Source organism: Gossypium hirsutum, chromosome A02 (assembly GCF_007990345.1).
Source record: "Gossypium hirsutum isolate 1008001.06 chromosome A02, Gossypium_hirsutum_v2.1, whole genome shotgun sequence".
Classification (NCBI taxonomy): domain Eukaryota; kingdom Viridiplantae; phylum Streptophyta; class Magnoliopsida; order Malvales; family Malvaceae; genus Gossypium; species Gossypium hirsutum.
In genome coordinates, this window is record NC_053425.1 from 97,697,175 (window position 1) to 97,713,234 (window position 16,060).

A 16,060-nucleotide genomic window follows, 5' to 3' on the forward strand; every position below is an offset into this window, starting at 1 on the left:
TAATTATTTTAATTTTTTTTTTCAATTTAGCAACTCTAAATAAAATAATTGTGCAAGTTAATTGTTATCGTTAAAATTTTTATTTTCTTTTAATGAATTGCTTACATGGCAATAAGTGATTGACACAAACTTTTTTTTTTACTTTTGATTAAAATTTAGGGACCTATTTATAATTAATCCAAAACTTTTTCTCCTTCTCTTTCTCACATATATATAAAATATATATTTTTATTATATAATTACATAATTATTATTTTATTTATATAAATAAAATAATTATTAATTAAAAACAATAATTAAATATTTTCAGCCACAACAATTAAACATGAAGCTTAAAATTTTATTCCTGTCTATTTATTTAACTTATTAAACGAAAATAAACAACAAAATTCCAACTGTTCATCAGACATCAAAATCTTTACTCACTGTATTGCGAATTAATTCTTGGCTATACATATACATATTATATATATATATATATATGATATTGGAGGGGGAGAAAGCAAATGAAAAGTTGAAAACAAGAGAAGATCAAGTGGAAAAAGAAAGCAGAACAAGAAAATGGCAAATGCAGACCCAAGCCAGAAGGTTGACTACGTTTTCAAAGTAGTGTTGATCGGTGATTCAGGTGTGGGTAAGTCTCAAATTCTTGCTCGTTTTGCTAGAAACGACTTCAGCTTAGATTCCAAGTCTACCATCGGAGTTGAGTTTCAGACTAGAACCCTCCTCATTGAGCACAAGAGTGTTAAGGCTCAGATCTGGGACACTGCTGGTCAAGAACGGTAACTTTTCATGCAAATTCATACCTTTTTCCCTGCTTCTTTTTTATTTTTTCTTTTCTTTTCTGGGTTTTTCGTTTTATGTCCATTTGCATCTTTTTTTCTTGTTCTTTCTTACACTTGCAATTTGTTTTGTGGAAAGATATGAAAAAAGGATTTGTTTTTGGTGAAATTTTTTCTGGGTTTTTCGTTTTATTTGCATTTGCATCTTTCTTCTTGTTCGTTCATAGATCTGTATGTTTGTAGATAGAATTATTTTGTTCTGCTAGTTTTACTGTGGACTGATAAGACATGTATTGATTGTATTTAGCTTGTCTAGATGGATGGTTGGTGAGATGTTTGCCATTTCAATCAGGAGTGGATTGGATTGGATTTTCGATGGATGAATTGTATAGTTACTGTTGATCGTGTATATATATATATATTTCCTTTTATTTTTAATGATGGCCATGGGATTGGTAAACATTTACATGGATCTCGATCACAATCTTGACATATCAGTTGAACCTTGGTGTCACCTTTATTGCAAAGTATTGTATTGTATTAGATCCTTGATCTCATAAATTTTTAACAGATCTCTGGCCTACACATTGAAAAACATGTGCTTGCAGTAGCTTGCGACCGGTGTCCTTGAACTTGAGCCGTTAAGTTGCAACCATTTAGATATTTATCGTATTAGCTTGAAAATGAATGTTCGGTGAGATATATAATGGTTTTGATCCTGTCTGATCTGCTGGTCTCGTCCAGGGCATTGGTTATTTGGTTATGGGGATTCCTTTGGTGGTATTATTTTCCTGGTTTGAATACAGTTTCAAGAGTAGTCGATGATTTTGCTTCTTTTCTTATGTTATATTGGAACAGATACAGGGCTGTTACGAGTGCATACTATAGGGGTGCTGCCGGGGCAATGCTGGTTTATGATGTAACGAAACGCCAGACCTTCAATCACATCGCACGCTGGCTAGAAGAGTTGCGTGGTCATGCTGACAAGAACATTGTTATAATGCTGGTTGGGAACAAAAGTGACCTCGAAAAGCAGCGGGAAGTCTCAACAGAGGATGCCACCGAATTTGCTCAAAAGGAAGGACTATTTTTCTTGGAGACCTCAGCTCTTGCAGCGAAAAATGTTGAGACCGCATTCTTAACAGTGCTTACTGAGATCTTCAACATAGTGAACAAGAAAAACCTAGTTGCCGGTGAGAATCAAGGGAACGGCAATGGCAATCCCACGTCACTAGCAGGCAAGAAAATCATCATTCCAGGTCCAGCTCAAGAAATTCCAGCAAAGAGCAACATGTGTTGTAGATCATGATGCAATTGGATTTATCACCTAATGTCAGTTTCTTTCTTTCACATTTTTATCTGCTTGTATATTTACATTGCTATAGCTTGCAAAGGCAGCTAATTAATTGAATGTTTTTGAGATTGAGGAATGATATGAAACCAAAATTTTGAAGCTTCAATAATAGGTTCCATTTATATTGTATTTTTATTTCACTCTAGTTCTTAGCATCACCTTTTTTCATATAACAACATTAAGGATTCCCTCTAATTACATGATAAGAGTTCAAACATACAAATGGCCAGATAAAATTGCATTTGACAACTTTGATAGCGTGAACCAAATTGTTTGTTAAACTGTTATGTTCCATTATACCTACGGTGACAATAAATAAACCTTAAAATTTCTCAATAATAATCAAAGCTTCGAGCTAGCAGTCAGTAAGACCTTCAAATTACTAAAGTATCTATAGAACCTTGAAACTCTTTCATCTTTAGTCCTATTCACTAGCATTGGTATCCTGTATTTTCATTGCTTCAACATTGTGATCCTCCAGTGGGGTTCCATTTTCACCACTCATATCTTGTTTCTTATCTAGCACGCCAAGGCTTTCGGGTGCCAAAGTTCCATTCTTTTCAGTCTCCATGCGTGCTGAAAGCCTTTCCAGCAGTTCCTGGCAGTCCATTGCTGTAACCATCACACTCAAACTCGACCGGCCTTTCCAGCAGCCAATGGCTATTGCCAATGCATCTGCTTGGATATGGTCTGATAATGATTTGTCACCCGCCAAGAAAAGGTTAGGAAGGGAATCATGGAAACCAATTGTTCTGGCAGGAATGGCAGATCAAATGAAGTTACTTACCTTCTCTCAAAACAATCACACAGCAGCCTAACATCAGGTCTGCTGCCTTCTGACCGAAATCAGCATCAACAAAGTCAGCAAATTTGATTGATTTATATTGCAAAAGATGCTTGAAATCTGCTGGGGAAGCATACAGTATTTGTTTGGTAATGTATGGGAGAATCACAGGCAACCCTTCTGATGAAATCCTGAATGAGCATGGTGCCGAGGAACCTTCTCTAGATGATTGGCGCTCCTATTTTTAGAACAAAATCAAATAAAATGAGAAAAAGAATCCTCAGTGACTCAGAAGCAAGCCAGGAAATGCAAATTCTGATAAAATGAAAATTTCCTTACGGAAAAATAAATAGGGCAATTAAAAGAAAAATATATATACTCACAAACATCTTCAGGCCAACGGAAGTTATCTTCAGTTGCTGTCCAACTCGAAAATTCAAGTCCAAAACATCCTTAACTGATTTTGAAACATAATAAATTCTCTTCACATGGTTAGCATCCTTGTTTCTTGTAACAAGGTGGCCAGTGAAAGGGAAGGATTCATCAATACCATAAAATGTCTTAATGCTGTTTATTATAGTTTCATCTTGGAAGAAAAGAACGGGGTCGACGCCTTTCCACTTGCTCTGAATCTGCAATTTCCTCTTCTCTCCTGTTTTTGCAGAATCGGTTTTCTTATCAGCTGCTTCAGAAGAATTGCTCTCTGGAGCACCTCCAGCTGGTTCATCATCAACTAAATCCGCTTCTAAAGCCACCTCAGAGATCTTTTCATCAACCTCTGAAGTCTCTTCTGAGATCTTTTCATCAGCAGCCTCCAAAGCCATCTCAGAGATATTTTCTTCAGCCTTTGAAGCAACTTCCAAGATCTTTTCATCTGCCCCATCCACAGAACTAACTTCTAATCCATTAATTTCTTCAGTAGCTTGGTCTGACAAATTTTCATACAGTTCACTTCTAGTTGATAATTTTCCTTGTGAAGTAGCAGACTTGTCAGGAATTGCTGCAGCAATTATTATGAAACCAATTTGTAAAAGCCCAATAAGGCAAGCTAAATGAAAGAGAAGAGCTAGGGAATCAAAATTGATAGTTTTAATTTACCTGGCAAATGAGAAACTTTGTGGAGGACAGCAATGAAAAAGGCTCCTGTGTTCTGATCATGAGGCACTATCCTCATGCAGCGTTGTAGTGGGAGATCAGAAACTTCTTCCTCCAAATCATCAATCGAAGAAATGGTATCATCTGGCTGAACTACATCTTCAGCATTTACACTTTCACCATTCTCACTCTTCTGGTTGTTGTTAGTTAAATCCGCATAATTTTTGCCAGAAGGGAACATGCTAGGAACAATCCCATTTCTTTGCAACTTGCGAGCATCCTTGTATGATGGTAACCAGACTCCCTTATCACGTACCTGATGAACACGTAAAACCTTATCACATGAAAAGAAGAAAATGGAATGTTGAAAAGCAAAATCTTCATGAAAAGTATCATATTATTGTTATTAGTTGGTAGTTAGACAATCTTATCGGGAGAGCATTTCAAACATAAATATCCAGACCCTCACTTAGGGAATAAATATGGAACATTTAGTTAAAAGATAAGGCACCATATACTAACCTTCCATTTAGTTAGACCTGGTCGACGAATTAATTGAGGCAGTTCATTTGAGACATCAACCAGTTCAACAGACCCTCCACATCTTCGTAAAATCTGAAGCAAAAAGGGGAGACAAAGGACTTGTTTAAACACAAGTTAAAAAACCCAGCAAAATTGAATGATGAGGAAAGAGTAAGATCAAGAAACTGAGGGAAAAAATTCATATATATATGGATAGTAAAACATAACATAAAAGTGTAGGAGTAACTACTAAGACCAGGGTTAAAAATTTTAAGTTCATCTAAAAAATGCTTTAATTTAAATATAAAACCACAAAATACATGTTTAATAACGAACATCTTATCAGCTACCTGAACTCAAACTGAACAACCAATTCATGCTTTAGTGTACTGACCAGTTCGTATCTGTTAATGTTTTACCATCACTGGCAAGACTCTATCAATAAGCTTCCATCAAAGATTCATCTTGGAGGATTGAATTACACTAATTACTTTAATCAGCTTTTCAAATTCACATGACAATTAGAAGTTGCGTTGTTTCATCTTTCTTAAAATTCATCTCGCTTTGACATGATTGGTTACTTTCACAAATTGGGATCCTTCTAGGGCCTTAAACTTTCATCTTAATGCAGCTCAACACATAATATTTTAATGGGTGTTATTCTTTTCCAAAGAGGAGATGATATTCTAAATCTCTGATTCAATTAGCGTCCCTATATATTACATTATTGACCACGAAAATAAAGAGACATCTCTTTCTCTCTCCCCTCTCCCTCTCTTTTTTAAAAAGGTAACTCCATTTTCTAAAAGACAAAAGTAAAAACAACCAAAGAAGTTACTTCGGTTTAGTGATTTTGTCTCTTGGGCAGCATAAATTACCTCAGCAACCACAGCTTCATTTTCAACTGGATTCATGGAGCAGGTTGAATAAACCATTCTTCCACCAACTTTCAACAAAGATAGACCTGCCATAGAGCAACAAATTAGAGACTGGAACATCCACTAATTAAAAATTAAGGTCTTCTATAATTGATAACATCCACTAATAAAAGTCTAAGTTCTATAATTGATACCTCGCATGGCAATGTGAATCTGTAGGCAGTGAAGTCCATTGCCCATTCCTCCATTCCTGTATGAATGCACATAAATAAGATCTTATGAAATGTGATATTAGCAAGTGAAGGGATGCGAAAGAAGAGAAGGCAGAGCAAGAAATGGCGAACCATTTACGCCAGATATCAGGAGCCTTGCGGAGAGTACCATCACCACTGCAGGGCACATCACATAATACACGGTCAAAGAGAAGTTGAGTAATGCTCTGCTCCAAGTTATTTGTTGTTTCTGAACCATTTGAGAAATTTTTGTGGGAACGGCAGCCAGGGAAGTGTTGACCTTCATGATTTGTAACTATCAGGTTAGCAGTGCACATTCTTTTTGTTTGGTGGATGAGAAGGTTACATCTTTGTACATCAAGATCATTTGCTAGAACCTAAAGCAAAAAACAATGAAAAATTGTTATATATGTCTGTGCATATAACAATTAATTCAGCATATGAAATAAGGGGTAAGAGTTGTTATCCGAGCAGGCCAAGACGCTACCCAAGCAATGCATGATTATATGGTGATGATGGGCAGACCAACTAAAACCCAAAGTTCAGAGAAAAAAAAAAGTAAACAAACCATGCCATCTGGTAAAAATCGTTCTTTAGCTGAGTGGTATATAATTTCAAGCAACTGAAAAGTTTTTGAACCGGGTGCTGCGCACACTGCACAAGGGAACAGCAGAAAATAGTAAACTATATTTCCAACATAGATCAGATACAGTTTCTTAACTAAAATTGCACAAAATAAGGGGGTGATGTTTAGAAAGAACATAAAAACAATGAAAGTTGCTTACCATCAAGTACAAAATGATCAGGACGTACATCAAGGAATAGAGGAGGCACCTACATCATGAACAAGTGGAATATCAGTCAAAGAAAACAGTCAGAAACTTCCCAAATGTATAACAGCAAAGTACTTGCAAGTGACATCCACCTACCATGCTGACAGCCTCCTGTCGACTGATGTTCCCTATTTCAGTTTCAAGTTTCAAAAACTCATGAAACCTGAAAGTTATTTAACCAAATCATGAATTGTCTAATGACCATACAATAATAATAATAACACATAACTTGAGCATGGAAACCATTTAAAATCATACTAGGCAGCTTGGACATAACATATATGCTTAGTATATGAAAAGCAACAAGGCATTAACATGACAAAACCAGCACTTGTAAATCACATAATTGATATACAGGTAAAATCTAGAAGACATTGAAATGTTGCAAATGCATCATATCAGTCTTCCTCTTTGCTGAAATAGAAAAGATATAACCCAGATAGGATAAGCATTAACTTATATATACAAGTAAAATTCAGATAAGATAAGCATTAACTTATATATACAAGTAAAATTCAAGAACATGCAAATAACTCAACCCGAAGAGTAAGGCAATATTGACACTGTGTAATCATACAGGATTGCCGAATACATGATCATGTAAAACGACCTACCTCTCAAGAGTTTGGTTTTTCCTTAGCTGCATGCGTGAAAAATTCGATTGCCAAGCAAGGTTATCAGGGTACCAAGGCAAAGGTTTTATAGGCTCCAAATCACCCCCTTCAATAGCCTGCCAAAAAAAAAAAAAGAGCAAGCAACGAGGCCAAAAGACAGTTACTTACAATACCATTTAATTAAGATATCCATAGCACAAGGAAAATTCAGCAACGCACTTCAGCTTGAAGAGATTTCATAAAATCATTCGCTAACTGTGAACGAATATCCTCACAAAATTGGCTACTGCAAAAGATTAGTAAAGATATTACTAAGCAGAGAAATGATTGTTTCACAATCAATCCTCAAACCCCAAATCTTTAACAAGTAAAAAAAGGAAAGAAAAACATACGTGGCATTAATTCTGAAAGCAGCAGGTAATGGTTTTCTAAGCATTTCCATGAAAGCATCCCATTCCTCAGGAGAAACAATCCTTTGTTCCTGCCAGAAAAAGAAATTACATAAAACACTTCCATCTTTCACATATAGATGAAATAAGAAAAATAACATATAAAAATTACTTTGTAATATTCATCAAAGGAAGGGTTTTGAGTAGCAAAAGGCTGCCAAGCAGGGTTATTGGGGTCAGATGAAGACTCGGTTTTTGGTCGTTTCCAAACATTTTCTCTGCTTTGTTTAAAATGTTTCCTTTGAGTACGAGACCCTCTTCGACCTCCCATTGGTTCTGCTTCTTTAGTTGTTCTGTAAGATAGTGGCCGCCGCTGAGGTTTTGAGAGGGTGAGATTGAGAGTGGGATCTGTTTTACTTTTTGCTCTCAGATATTTAGTTACAAAAGAACATGGGCTTACTACTGTTTATTTTTACAACATGGCCCATCTGGTATTCTTCAACTGCCAGAAACGGCCGAAAGGCAGTTTTTGAAGGATGTAGATATTAGTCCTGCCATGTCTGAAACCTAATCCAGTAATTGGCTGCTGTTGGATGGTTGACGACATTGAAGGTTAGCTAACAGGCTACCTTTGAAGTTCGCCCAGGCCCAATAGTTAGAAATTGGTCGAACAGGGAATTGAAGCTCCCCTGGTTTATTACTTTTTAGGATAATTCAATTTTGCCATGAAAGTATTTGTACTTCTCTTTAGCTTAGCAAATATCGCTTTGAGATTGATACCAAGTTTAGTATCGATTTTGGAAAGTGTTTTTAAAAAGTTTGATTAAGATTTTGAGAAATAAAGTGTTTAGTATTGTTGTTAAAAAATATTTTAAAAAAATGAGATGTTTGCATTTAAATACAATTTAAATTCATTAATATTACGATATCTCAATAGAATATAAAAAAAAATTATTGTAACTTATCATTAGTTGATATGTGAAATAGAAATTTTAAATGTTTTTAAACAATTAATATTAATTATTTGTAAAACTCAATATAAATATACATAATTTATATTTTTGAAATAAACTTTAATAGAAAAATATTTTTACATCCAATATAAATATTACATAAAATACATTAAATTATAAATAATAGTTACTTTAAAAAAGTTTTTCCCAAATGCAAAAGCACTTAAGTTTTATAGCTTCCAAAACTGCTTTTGAAAAATAAGTCTACTTCAAAAAAGTTAATCAAAGTTCGAGTCATATCGTTAAGTCTAATTTTTCAAATGTTGCATGATATCACATCATCAAACTTTCATATTTTTACAAATTTAAAAGTCAAAATCAACTTAAAACATTGCCAAATTTTTTTCACCATTTTTACAATACCCTGTGCTGCATTGGATGAATCCGTGCAGGTATTTTTGCTTTCGAGAATTCCTTGTTTAAAAAGACGGTTACTAACTTGGCTTATCTTTCAGTTCTTTAATCAAGCAAGGGTGTGCCAAATCAATCAAAGATCTGCATAGTTAACAATTTTATATCTAACCAAAGTGATGGTCTAGAGGACAGCTAGACAAGCTTTGTCTACTTGGTCGAGATGAAAATGTAACCCAAGGACTTGTGAATTGGAATCAAAAGCCTTCTTCACGTTTATAAAGCTGTTCTTTGCTGTCTATATTAGTGTGTCATGATGTAATCTAATCAGTAAATTTAACCATTCATAAAGTAATTGAGTAGGTAAACATCCAAAACATAGTCATAACACATTCAAAACATATTGTTCATGTGATACTGATACACTAAAAAAACAATACCCCAAAAAACCATCGGCAGACTCTAGAAAATTGAATAATCAAAATGACCTCAACATATAAAAACGGTTTCAGAATCAAACATTCAACTACTGACCAAAATGCCAAACCACAGTTAAGCTGCAATGGAAGGCTTAGAAGCAGCAGAGAGCCTGGATCTCTTCTTGGCTAAGCTCTCACTCCTGCGCTCACGCTGCTCCTTCAACCTCTGGGCAAGCAGCTTCTGGTACTCAGCAGCATCAGCCTTGGCCTTTGCAACTCTCTTCTTCTTCTCTGCAATTCTGCCACGCTTCCTCTGCAGGGTCAAAGGAGTCACCAACCTCTGAATTTTGGGAGCCTTACTGACTTTCTTACCTGCATTCCAAGAAAGTGATTGTTATTTCCAACTCAAGTGCAGCTTGTCATAAACTCATATTATGAACAAGAATTCTTCCACCTGCAAACTTAAGCTCAAATGTATCACTTCGTACTCACCGGATTTGGTTGTAAAGGTTCGGCGATAAGTATTAACATACTTCCGAACATCATCCTCCTTAGACAGGTTGAACAACTTCCTGATTTTTGATGCTCTCTTTGGACCCCTCATTCTTGGCTTCTCAGTGTCAGTCAGTCCAGGAAGATCATTTTCACCCTTTTTCACAATAACCAAGTTCAAAACTGAAAGATCCTGACTAACAATGCATCCACGAACTGACTTCCTCCTGCGCTCTCCATTTCTCCTACCATACCCACGGAAGCAGGGAGTACCTGTTCAAAGAATTAGAAAAGCAGACATTTAATTAACCAAAAAACATTTCTACACAATTAAGAACAAGGAAAAATATTTCAGAGTCCACAGACCTCTGTGAAGCAAAAGACGAACACGTCCAGGAGTGAGAACTCCTTGCTTCATTGGAAAACCCTGTTTATCACAGCCTCCCATGATCTTGAATACATAGCCCTTAAACTCCTGTTGAAGGACAATTAAGGGGTGAGCAAATTGCAGTTATGAAGTCCAGATGCACCAGCAGAAACTTGAGACAGTGAACAAAAAGCTAAAGGTAACTTGGAAACATACCTCACCGAGGGCATCACCACTGACTTCCTGTGAGATCCTCTTGTCAAAAAAGGCTCGACTGCATTTTCAAATGTCAATGTGAGAATACTTTCTTCTTAATACAAAGTAACAACTACCAACTTGCATTGACACAAGAGAGTAAATAGATGCTCACAAATACGATCAAGCCAAGCTGCTTAAAAGAAACTATTATTTTAACATAATAATCAGCTACAAATTTAACAGATGAGCTATTGTCTTATAAGGTATATTTGAGGCACCGATTGGATACAAGTGAACTACATCCAGAAGGCTAATCCACCATAATATTATAAGTTCCACTTCATATCTAAATGAAAAAAAGAAAAGACCTACAAATCAAATCCATTTGTTGATTTTGTGTTGCAAGATAAAAGAGAAGACCATCAGATTTTTTTTAATTTCTTTCTCACAGTTGCATAAATTTATGCCTCAAATAGAAGATATCCAAACTTCGTTAGCAAATAATATACATTTTATTTTGCTTCACATAATTGACTTTTCACATTCTATAAATACTCAGCAAAGTTGAATCCCACCCAAACAAAATATAACTGAAACCTGAATATATATATAGACAACATGACCAAAAAGAAGCCATATCCTTCATATGGGTCTTTTCATGGTTAAGACAAGCAGCATTAAATTTAACACTAAATACTGAAATTAAATCAACGAATTCAACTTAAACCCAACTATTTTATCAGACAGAGAGAAGAAAATTACAGTTTCTGGTCATCATCAATTTCCAGCTTTTTTTGGCAACCAGTAGTCGGATTTGCAATGTTGAACTGAGAAAAAGAAAAAAGAAAAAAATCAGCAAAATGAAAAGAATAAACAAACCCCAAAAAGGGATTGAAATCTATTTATATTTCGTTCAAAAAAAAAACCTTCATTTCTGTTTGACGGGTCTTCTGAGGAAGAAATGCCGCAGCACTGCTCTTGCTAGCTTTAAGCCTTAAGGTTAGGGTTTCGCTTCTGTTAAAGGGTTTTTATTTGTGGATATTTATATATATATAAGGGGAATAATTGGGTGCTGCTATTGAACACGGTAACTTTTTCCTGAATCAAATTAGACTCATAAATGTGGACATTTGATGGGTCCTGAATTCTAATTTGGGCTTTGAGTTAATTGGTTAAATGGGCTTACTTGGACCCACTATAATCGCTTTACTCTAATTTAGTTTTAAATTTAATTAAAATAATTAAAATTTTGTGGGGAAAACGTTGAAATTATGTGCAGGGAAAAAAACAAACCAAAAAATAAATAAGATTTGAAAATACTTAAATCAATAATTTAAAATAAAAAAATTGATAAAAATCAAAGCACAAATTAAAAAAAAAACTAAAATCAACCATTAACAATTTAGAGAAAAAAATACTAGTAAAAAATAGAAATTTGAAAATTTATAACCTCCATGGGTGGTTTTATCAAATTCTATTTTTCAATTAAAAAAAATACTTTATAAAAACAAAGTGAAGATTATATTCTAGAAATATGTTTGAAATAAAAAAAAATCTAAATGGTTAATTGTGTAGTTTTATTTTATTAGACCAAGTTTAACAACTTATTTAATGGGTATGAATGTGAAAACTATAGATTTAGAATATAAATGTGTGTTTAAAAATAATATATAGTAAATAATAAAACGCGTGGTTTGAAATTTTTTGAAATTAATTAGACATAACAACACAAGAAATATGTACTATATTAAAATTAAAAAATTAGATTAATTTGTAAGTAAAATGAAATTTAAACACATAAATACATCATATTAACAATCTGGAATACACTATGATTGTTATCATGGTGTTGTCACCAATCATGAGTTACTACTGAGTTGATTTATAATACTAACTCAATTAACAAAATTATTAATGCTAGAAATTTTACAACATGCATATGCGTATGTAAACCATATATTTAAAACACAAATGTGTGTTTGAAAATAATATATAATAAATGATGAAACATATAGTTTAAAATTAATTAATAATAACTCATAAAATATATATATATGACATTAAAATAAATAAAATTAGATTAAGTTGTGATTAAAATAAAATTTAAATACATTAAATTAAAAATATTGAATAAATACAATTATTTACGAGAAGATACATCTCACGAAGAAGGAAGACTTAAAAAAAGAAAGTTCTTGAGTGAGTTATTTTCATAATTTGATTTCAATTATTCTTTAATTAATAGAATTATTTATTTAAATTCATTTATGAAATATGCCAATATTAATTTAGTTTTTAAATTTTAATATATATAATTTGTGTACATTAAAATAAAAACGTATAAAAAATTAAATGAAATTTTAGTTGAGTAGTAAATATTAATTTAATTAGTATGATTTTAAATCCTATAATACATATATTTTTATTAATTTTTGTTAAAATAAAAATACAAAATTACCTCAAATAATATAACTTGTTTTAATTATATTTTTGTAATTTCTCTAACCGAATTGATGTTTGGTTAGCTCGTAACACCAACTAAATCATGGAGTTAAATAGAAATATAAATTAGTAAAATGACACATATCCTTAAAATATATATATTAGTAATAGAATTTCTAACTGAGTAGGTGTGATGAGTTAACTAGACACTAACTCAATAGAAAAATTACAAAAATGACTTTCTAAATTTAAAATAAGTTATATAATTCGAAGATACTTTAATGAGATTTGAATCAATGTCAATTACATTGAAAAACTTTAAATTTATCAATCAAAAAAACTTAATTTTAATTTATTTTTATATTTTCTAATTTTAATTTTAATTTTATTATACACGTTTTAATTGTATATATTACCAACAAGTATTTGTGTAATGATAAGACACATTACAGTTTTGTAAGAAACACATAATTAAAGAAAAATAATTAAAAAAAAAGAACAAACAAATTGAAAATCATATACAAACTTCATTTTATTTTTCTCCTTGATCTAAAGGTTGTTCCTTTTTGGGAATATTTTTTCTCCTTATAAGATCACCAAACCTTCTTAACAAAGCTTTCTTCTTTCTCGTGCTCCTATCACCTTCTTCATCAAAATGGCTTGTATCAATTCCCTCAAACTCCTCGCCATTCATTCCTTCATCATCCGTCAACACAGAAGATGACTTTTTCCTCTGATGGGTTCCAACACTTGGTGTTGAACCAGCGGCAGGAGCAGACTTTGGGGTTTCAGCCACATCAAAAATGGATCCTTTAAGTGGATCATCAGAGTAATCCGAACTCGAATCTTCATCACTTGCTCTCACTGGGAATGTCAAGCTCAAAGGACCACTACTGCGTTCATGATAACGCTTTACTTTCTTACTATGATCCTTTTCTGCAGAACTAGTATTGACTGGTTTTTGTTTCGTGGCTTGTTCATGATGATCCTCAGTTTCCCAATTTGCTTCACAAAACAAAAGTTTCAAATCCCTAATGTTTTCAACTGCTGCTGCTTCATTGATCTTAAGACTTTCATTCTCTTGTGAAAGGATATTCAAAGCTTCTTCTTTTTTAGCAATGGTGTCTTTGAGTTGGGAATTCTCTTCCCTGGCAATATTAGCTGCTTCTTTTGCTACACTAGCTTCATTTATAGCTTGTTTCATTATATCCCGTAGTTTCTGATTCTCTTCCTTGGCTATTTTATACATGTTTTTAGATTCCTCGAGTGCTTCAAGCAATGCTTTGTTCTCTTCGTGAGCCGCATTCCTTTCATCTTCGGCTTTTCGAATACATTCAACGAATCCCTTCTCTTTTCCATTCCATCCTAAAAGGGTTTCTTCAGCTTCAAGTCTCAATCTCTCTGAGGTATTGTTGAATCTATCAGCTGCTTCCTTTGCTTCCATGTATTGTTCTTCAACTTTCTTCAGTTGCAGCTTCAAGTTTTTGACTTCCTCTTTCGATTTCTCGAGCTCTTGGATCGTTAAACAATGCTTCTCTTTTGTTTCGTTTGCTTCAGATTTCACTTCCTTCAATGCTAAGGCTAAATCATCCATGGCCTTTTGGTTGTTTTCTTCAGCTTCAATGGTGGATCTTAGTTGACTCTTTAACGACTTCACTTCTTCAGCTAATTTCTTTGCTTTCAATGACGAAGCTCGTTCATCTTCAAGAGCACGAGCTGAGTTAGCTTTAGTCAATTGAAGCTCAAATTCATGTCTGTCTAAATGATCATCCCCCACTGAACTCTGTGATGCAACCTCTGATGAACCTTCAGATTTATCCAGATTTTCCAACAAAAGCTTGATTTCTTGCTTGGATCTTTCTAAAGAAATCTGGGTTTGTTTATGTTCTTTTGATTGAGCAACGAACGAATCATGCATCTTCTTCTCCGATTCTTTCCTTCTCTCAATCTCTTCCTCTAATTCCTGGATTCTCTTCTTCCCTTGAGACAACAAATTCATGGCTTCGGACTCGAATAATCTTGATTTTACCAACTCTTGTTTTAGTTTACGAAACGGCGCTTCTTTTTCAGCCAATTTCACTTCCAATTCTTTAGCTTTCCCAAGTTCAGTTTTCAAGGATTGGATGTACCTTTCCTTGTTCTTAAGTTCTGTATGAATGTCTGCAACTTTCCCAGACGCCATTGATGTATACCTTTGATTGACATCTTCACTTAACTTCATCCCAATTTCATTTTCATACCCACTCATTGATTCCTCCATTTCTGATCATTAAAAAAAACAAACATGAAAAGTTTCAGACATCGATGATTATTGAAAAAAAAAAACATACTAACATGATAACATTGGTATACCTTTGATTGACATGAAAATGTTGATGTTGAAGTGTTCTTTTTTTTTTTTTATTTGTTGGAAGGAAGGGGTTGTTCTTTTTGAAAAAGCACCATTGGGGGGCAACGATTCTAAAAATAAACAAGATTTGGTGATTGAGATTATACTGACTCCATTGTTTTCTAATAACAGATACAAGTGAAAACAAACCAGTTTAAACAATGTTGAAATGTTTTAAAATTGGTTAAATTTAATCTATGATGAACAAGAAAAATCCTATTGGAGAAAAACAAGGGGACCAAAATCTAAAAGGATAAAATTGGTTAAATAAAATGTTCCAAATCTAGAGGGAAAGAAAATGGGTGGTTCTGTAAGAAAATCCGAAGTTGGTGGGGGATAATCAGTTAAAACCAATGCTAAGAATGTTGGAGTAATAACAGACGTAAAATATCCTTCTCATAAGAGTGATCGAATCTTTGTCGCAACATAAAGTTGTAACAATCAAACAAGGTGGTTCAAAATGTTTAAATTAATGGTTTAGAAAATTGGTGGGTTAGGCCTTATTAGCCAGCCGGCTGAGATGGGTCTCCAAAGATTGCTTTAGTAGTTTGGAAAAAGTATAGAATGAATGTTATACGGTGAGTTTGATAGAGTTTTCAAAGTGTTATTGGTGATTAGTGGAGAGGGTATGTATAACTTTTGAAGTGGATCCTTTTACATTATTTTGATTGGCTAATGCTTAAATTCTACCCTTAGTCCATGTACTTTAAGAAAGTTGTGGATTTAGTCCTTACACTTTAATTTGATTAATGTTAATTCTTTTACTTTTTGAATTTTAAAAAACTTTTAAAACTTTAGTCTTGAGAGTATCATTTATATCCGTTTGGTTAAATTCAATTACTAGCCTTGTACTATACGTACTGTAAATTTGATCCACATTCTCCAATTGGATCATTTTAAGTCCT

The 16,060-nt window shown here is 33.5% G+C and overlaps 4 protein-coding genes across 4 annotated transcripts; 1 reads left to right on the forward strand and 3 right to left on the reverse strand.

The window, feature by feature from the left end:
- Positions 1-327: 327 nt before the first annotated feature.
- LOC107951731 (ras-related protein Rab11A) lies at positions 328-2,242 on the forward strand. The gene is made up of 2 exons (XM_016886871.2): positions 328-782; positions 1,641-2,242. Exons 1-2 carry the CDS (start codon positions 562-564, stop codon positions 2,089-2,091), a joined length of 672 nt encoding a protein of 223 aa, XP_016742360.1. The 5' UTR covers positions 328-561; the 3' UTR covers positions 2,092-2,242.
- Positions 2,243-2,353: 111 nt separating this feature from the next.
- LOC107951730 (RNA cytosine-C(5)-methyltransferase NSUN2) lies at positions 2,354-8,152 on the reverse strand. The gene is made up of 15 exons (XM_016886869.2): positions 7,657-8,152; positions 7,488-7,576; positions 7,315-7,381; positions 7,096-7,211; positions 6,578-6,644; positions 6,434-6,482; positions 6,217-6,302; positions 5,760-6,025; positions 5,610-5,665; positions 5,416-5,501; positions 4,538-4,630; positions 4,019-4,331; positions 3,304-3,920; positions 2,924-3,158; positions 2,354-2,826 (listed from the first exon to the last, which is right to left on the reverse strand). The coding sequence occupies exons 1-15, from the start codon at positions 7,813-7,815 to the stop codon at positions 2,561-2,563; spliced, it is 2,565 nt and encodes an 854-aa protein (XP_016742358.1). The 5' UTR covers positions 7,816-8,152; the 3' UTR covers positions 2,354-2,560.
- A 1,015-nt stretch (positions 8,153-9,167) lies between these two features.
- Positions 9,168-11,413, reverse strand: LOC107951732 (40S ribosomal protein S6). Its single transcript, XM_016886872.2, has 6 exons — positions 11,251-11,413; positions 11,087-11,151; positions 10,343-10,400; positions 10,126-10,234; positions 9,760-10,032; positions 9,168-9,639 (listed from the first exon to the last, which is right to left on the reverse strand). The coding sequence occupies exons 1-6, from the start codon at positions 11,254-11,256 to the stop codon at positions 9,401-9,403; spliced, it is 750 nt and encodes a 249-aa protein (XP_016742361.1). The 5' UTR covers positions 11,257-11,413; the 3' UTR covers positions 9,168-9,400.
- Positions 11,414-13,298: 1,885 nt separating this feature from the next.
- LOC107952600 (putative WEB family protein At1g65010, chloroplastic) lies at positions 13,299-15,250 on the reverse strand. The gene is made up of 2 exons (XM_041084290.1): positions 15,119-15,250; positions 13,299-15,028 (listed from the first exon to the last, which is right to left on the reverse strand). Exons 1-2 carry the CDS (start codon positions 15,129-15,131, stop codon positions 13,299-13,301), a joined length of 1,743 nt encoding a protein of 580 aa, XP_040940224.1. The 5' UTR covers positions 15,132-15,250.
- Between the last annotated feature and the right edge of the window lie 810 nt (positions 15,251-16,060).

Bases quoted from the DNA above. Each gene is read 5' to 3' on its own strand.
- LOC107951731 (XM_016886871.2), top strand. From the start codon at position 562: ATGGCAAATGCAGACCCAAGCCAGAAGGTTGACTACGTTTTCAAAGTA. The intron at 783-1,640 runs GTAACTTTTCAT...ATATTGGAACAG, and splicing joins GACACTGCTGGTCAAGAACG to ATACAGGGCTGTTACGAGTG.
- LOC107951730 (XM_016886869.2), bottom strand. From the start codon at position 7,815: ATGGGAGGTCGAAGAGGGTCTCGTACTCAAAGGAAACATTTTAAACAA. The intron at 7,577-7,656 runs GTAATTTTTATA...TTTTTCTGGCAG, and splicing joins CCTTTGATGAATATTACAAA to GAACAAAGGATTGTTTCTCC. The intron at 6,645-7,095 runs GTAGGTCGTTTT...AATAACTTTCAG, and splicing joins AAAAACCAAACTCTTGAGAG to GTTTCATGAGTTTTTGAAAC.
- LOC107951732 (XM_016886872.2), bottom strand. The intron at 10,033-10,125 runs GTCTGTGGACTC...TTCTTTGAACAG, and splicing joins TCGTCTTTTGCTTCACAGAG to GTACTCCCTGCTTCCGTGGG. The intron at 9,640-9,759 runs GTGAGTACGAAG...CTTGGAATGCAG, and splicing joins AACCTTTACAACCAAATCCG to GTAAGAAAGTCAGTAAGGCT.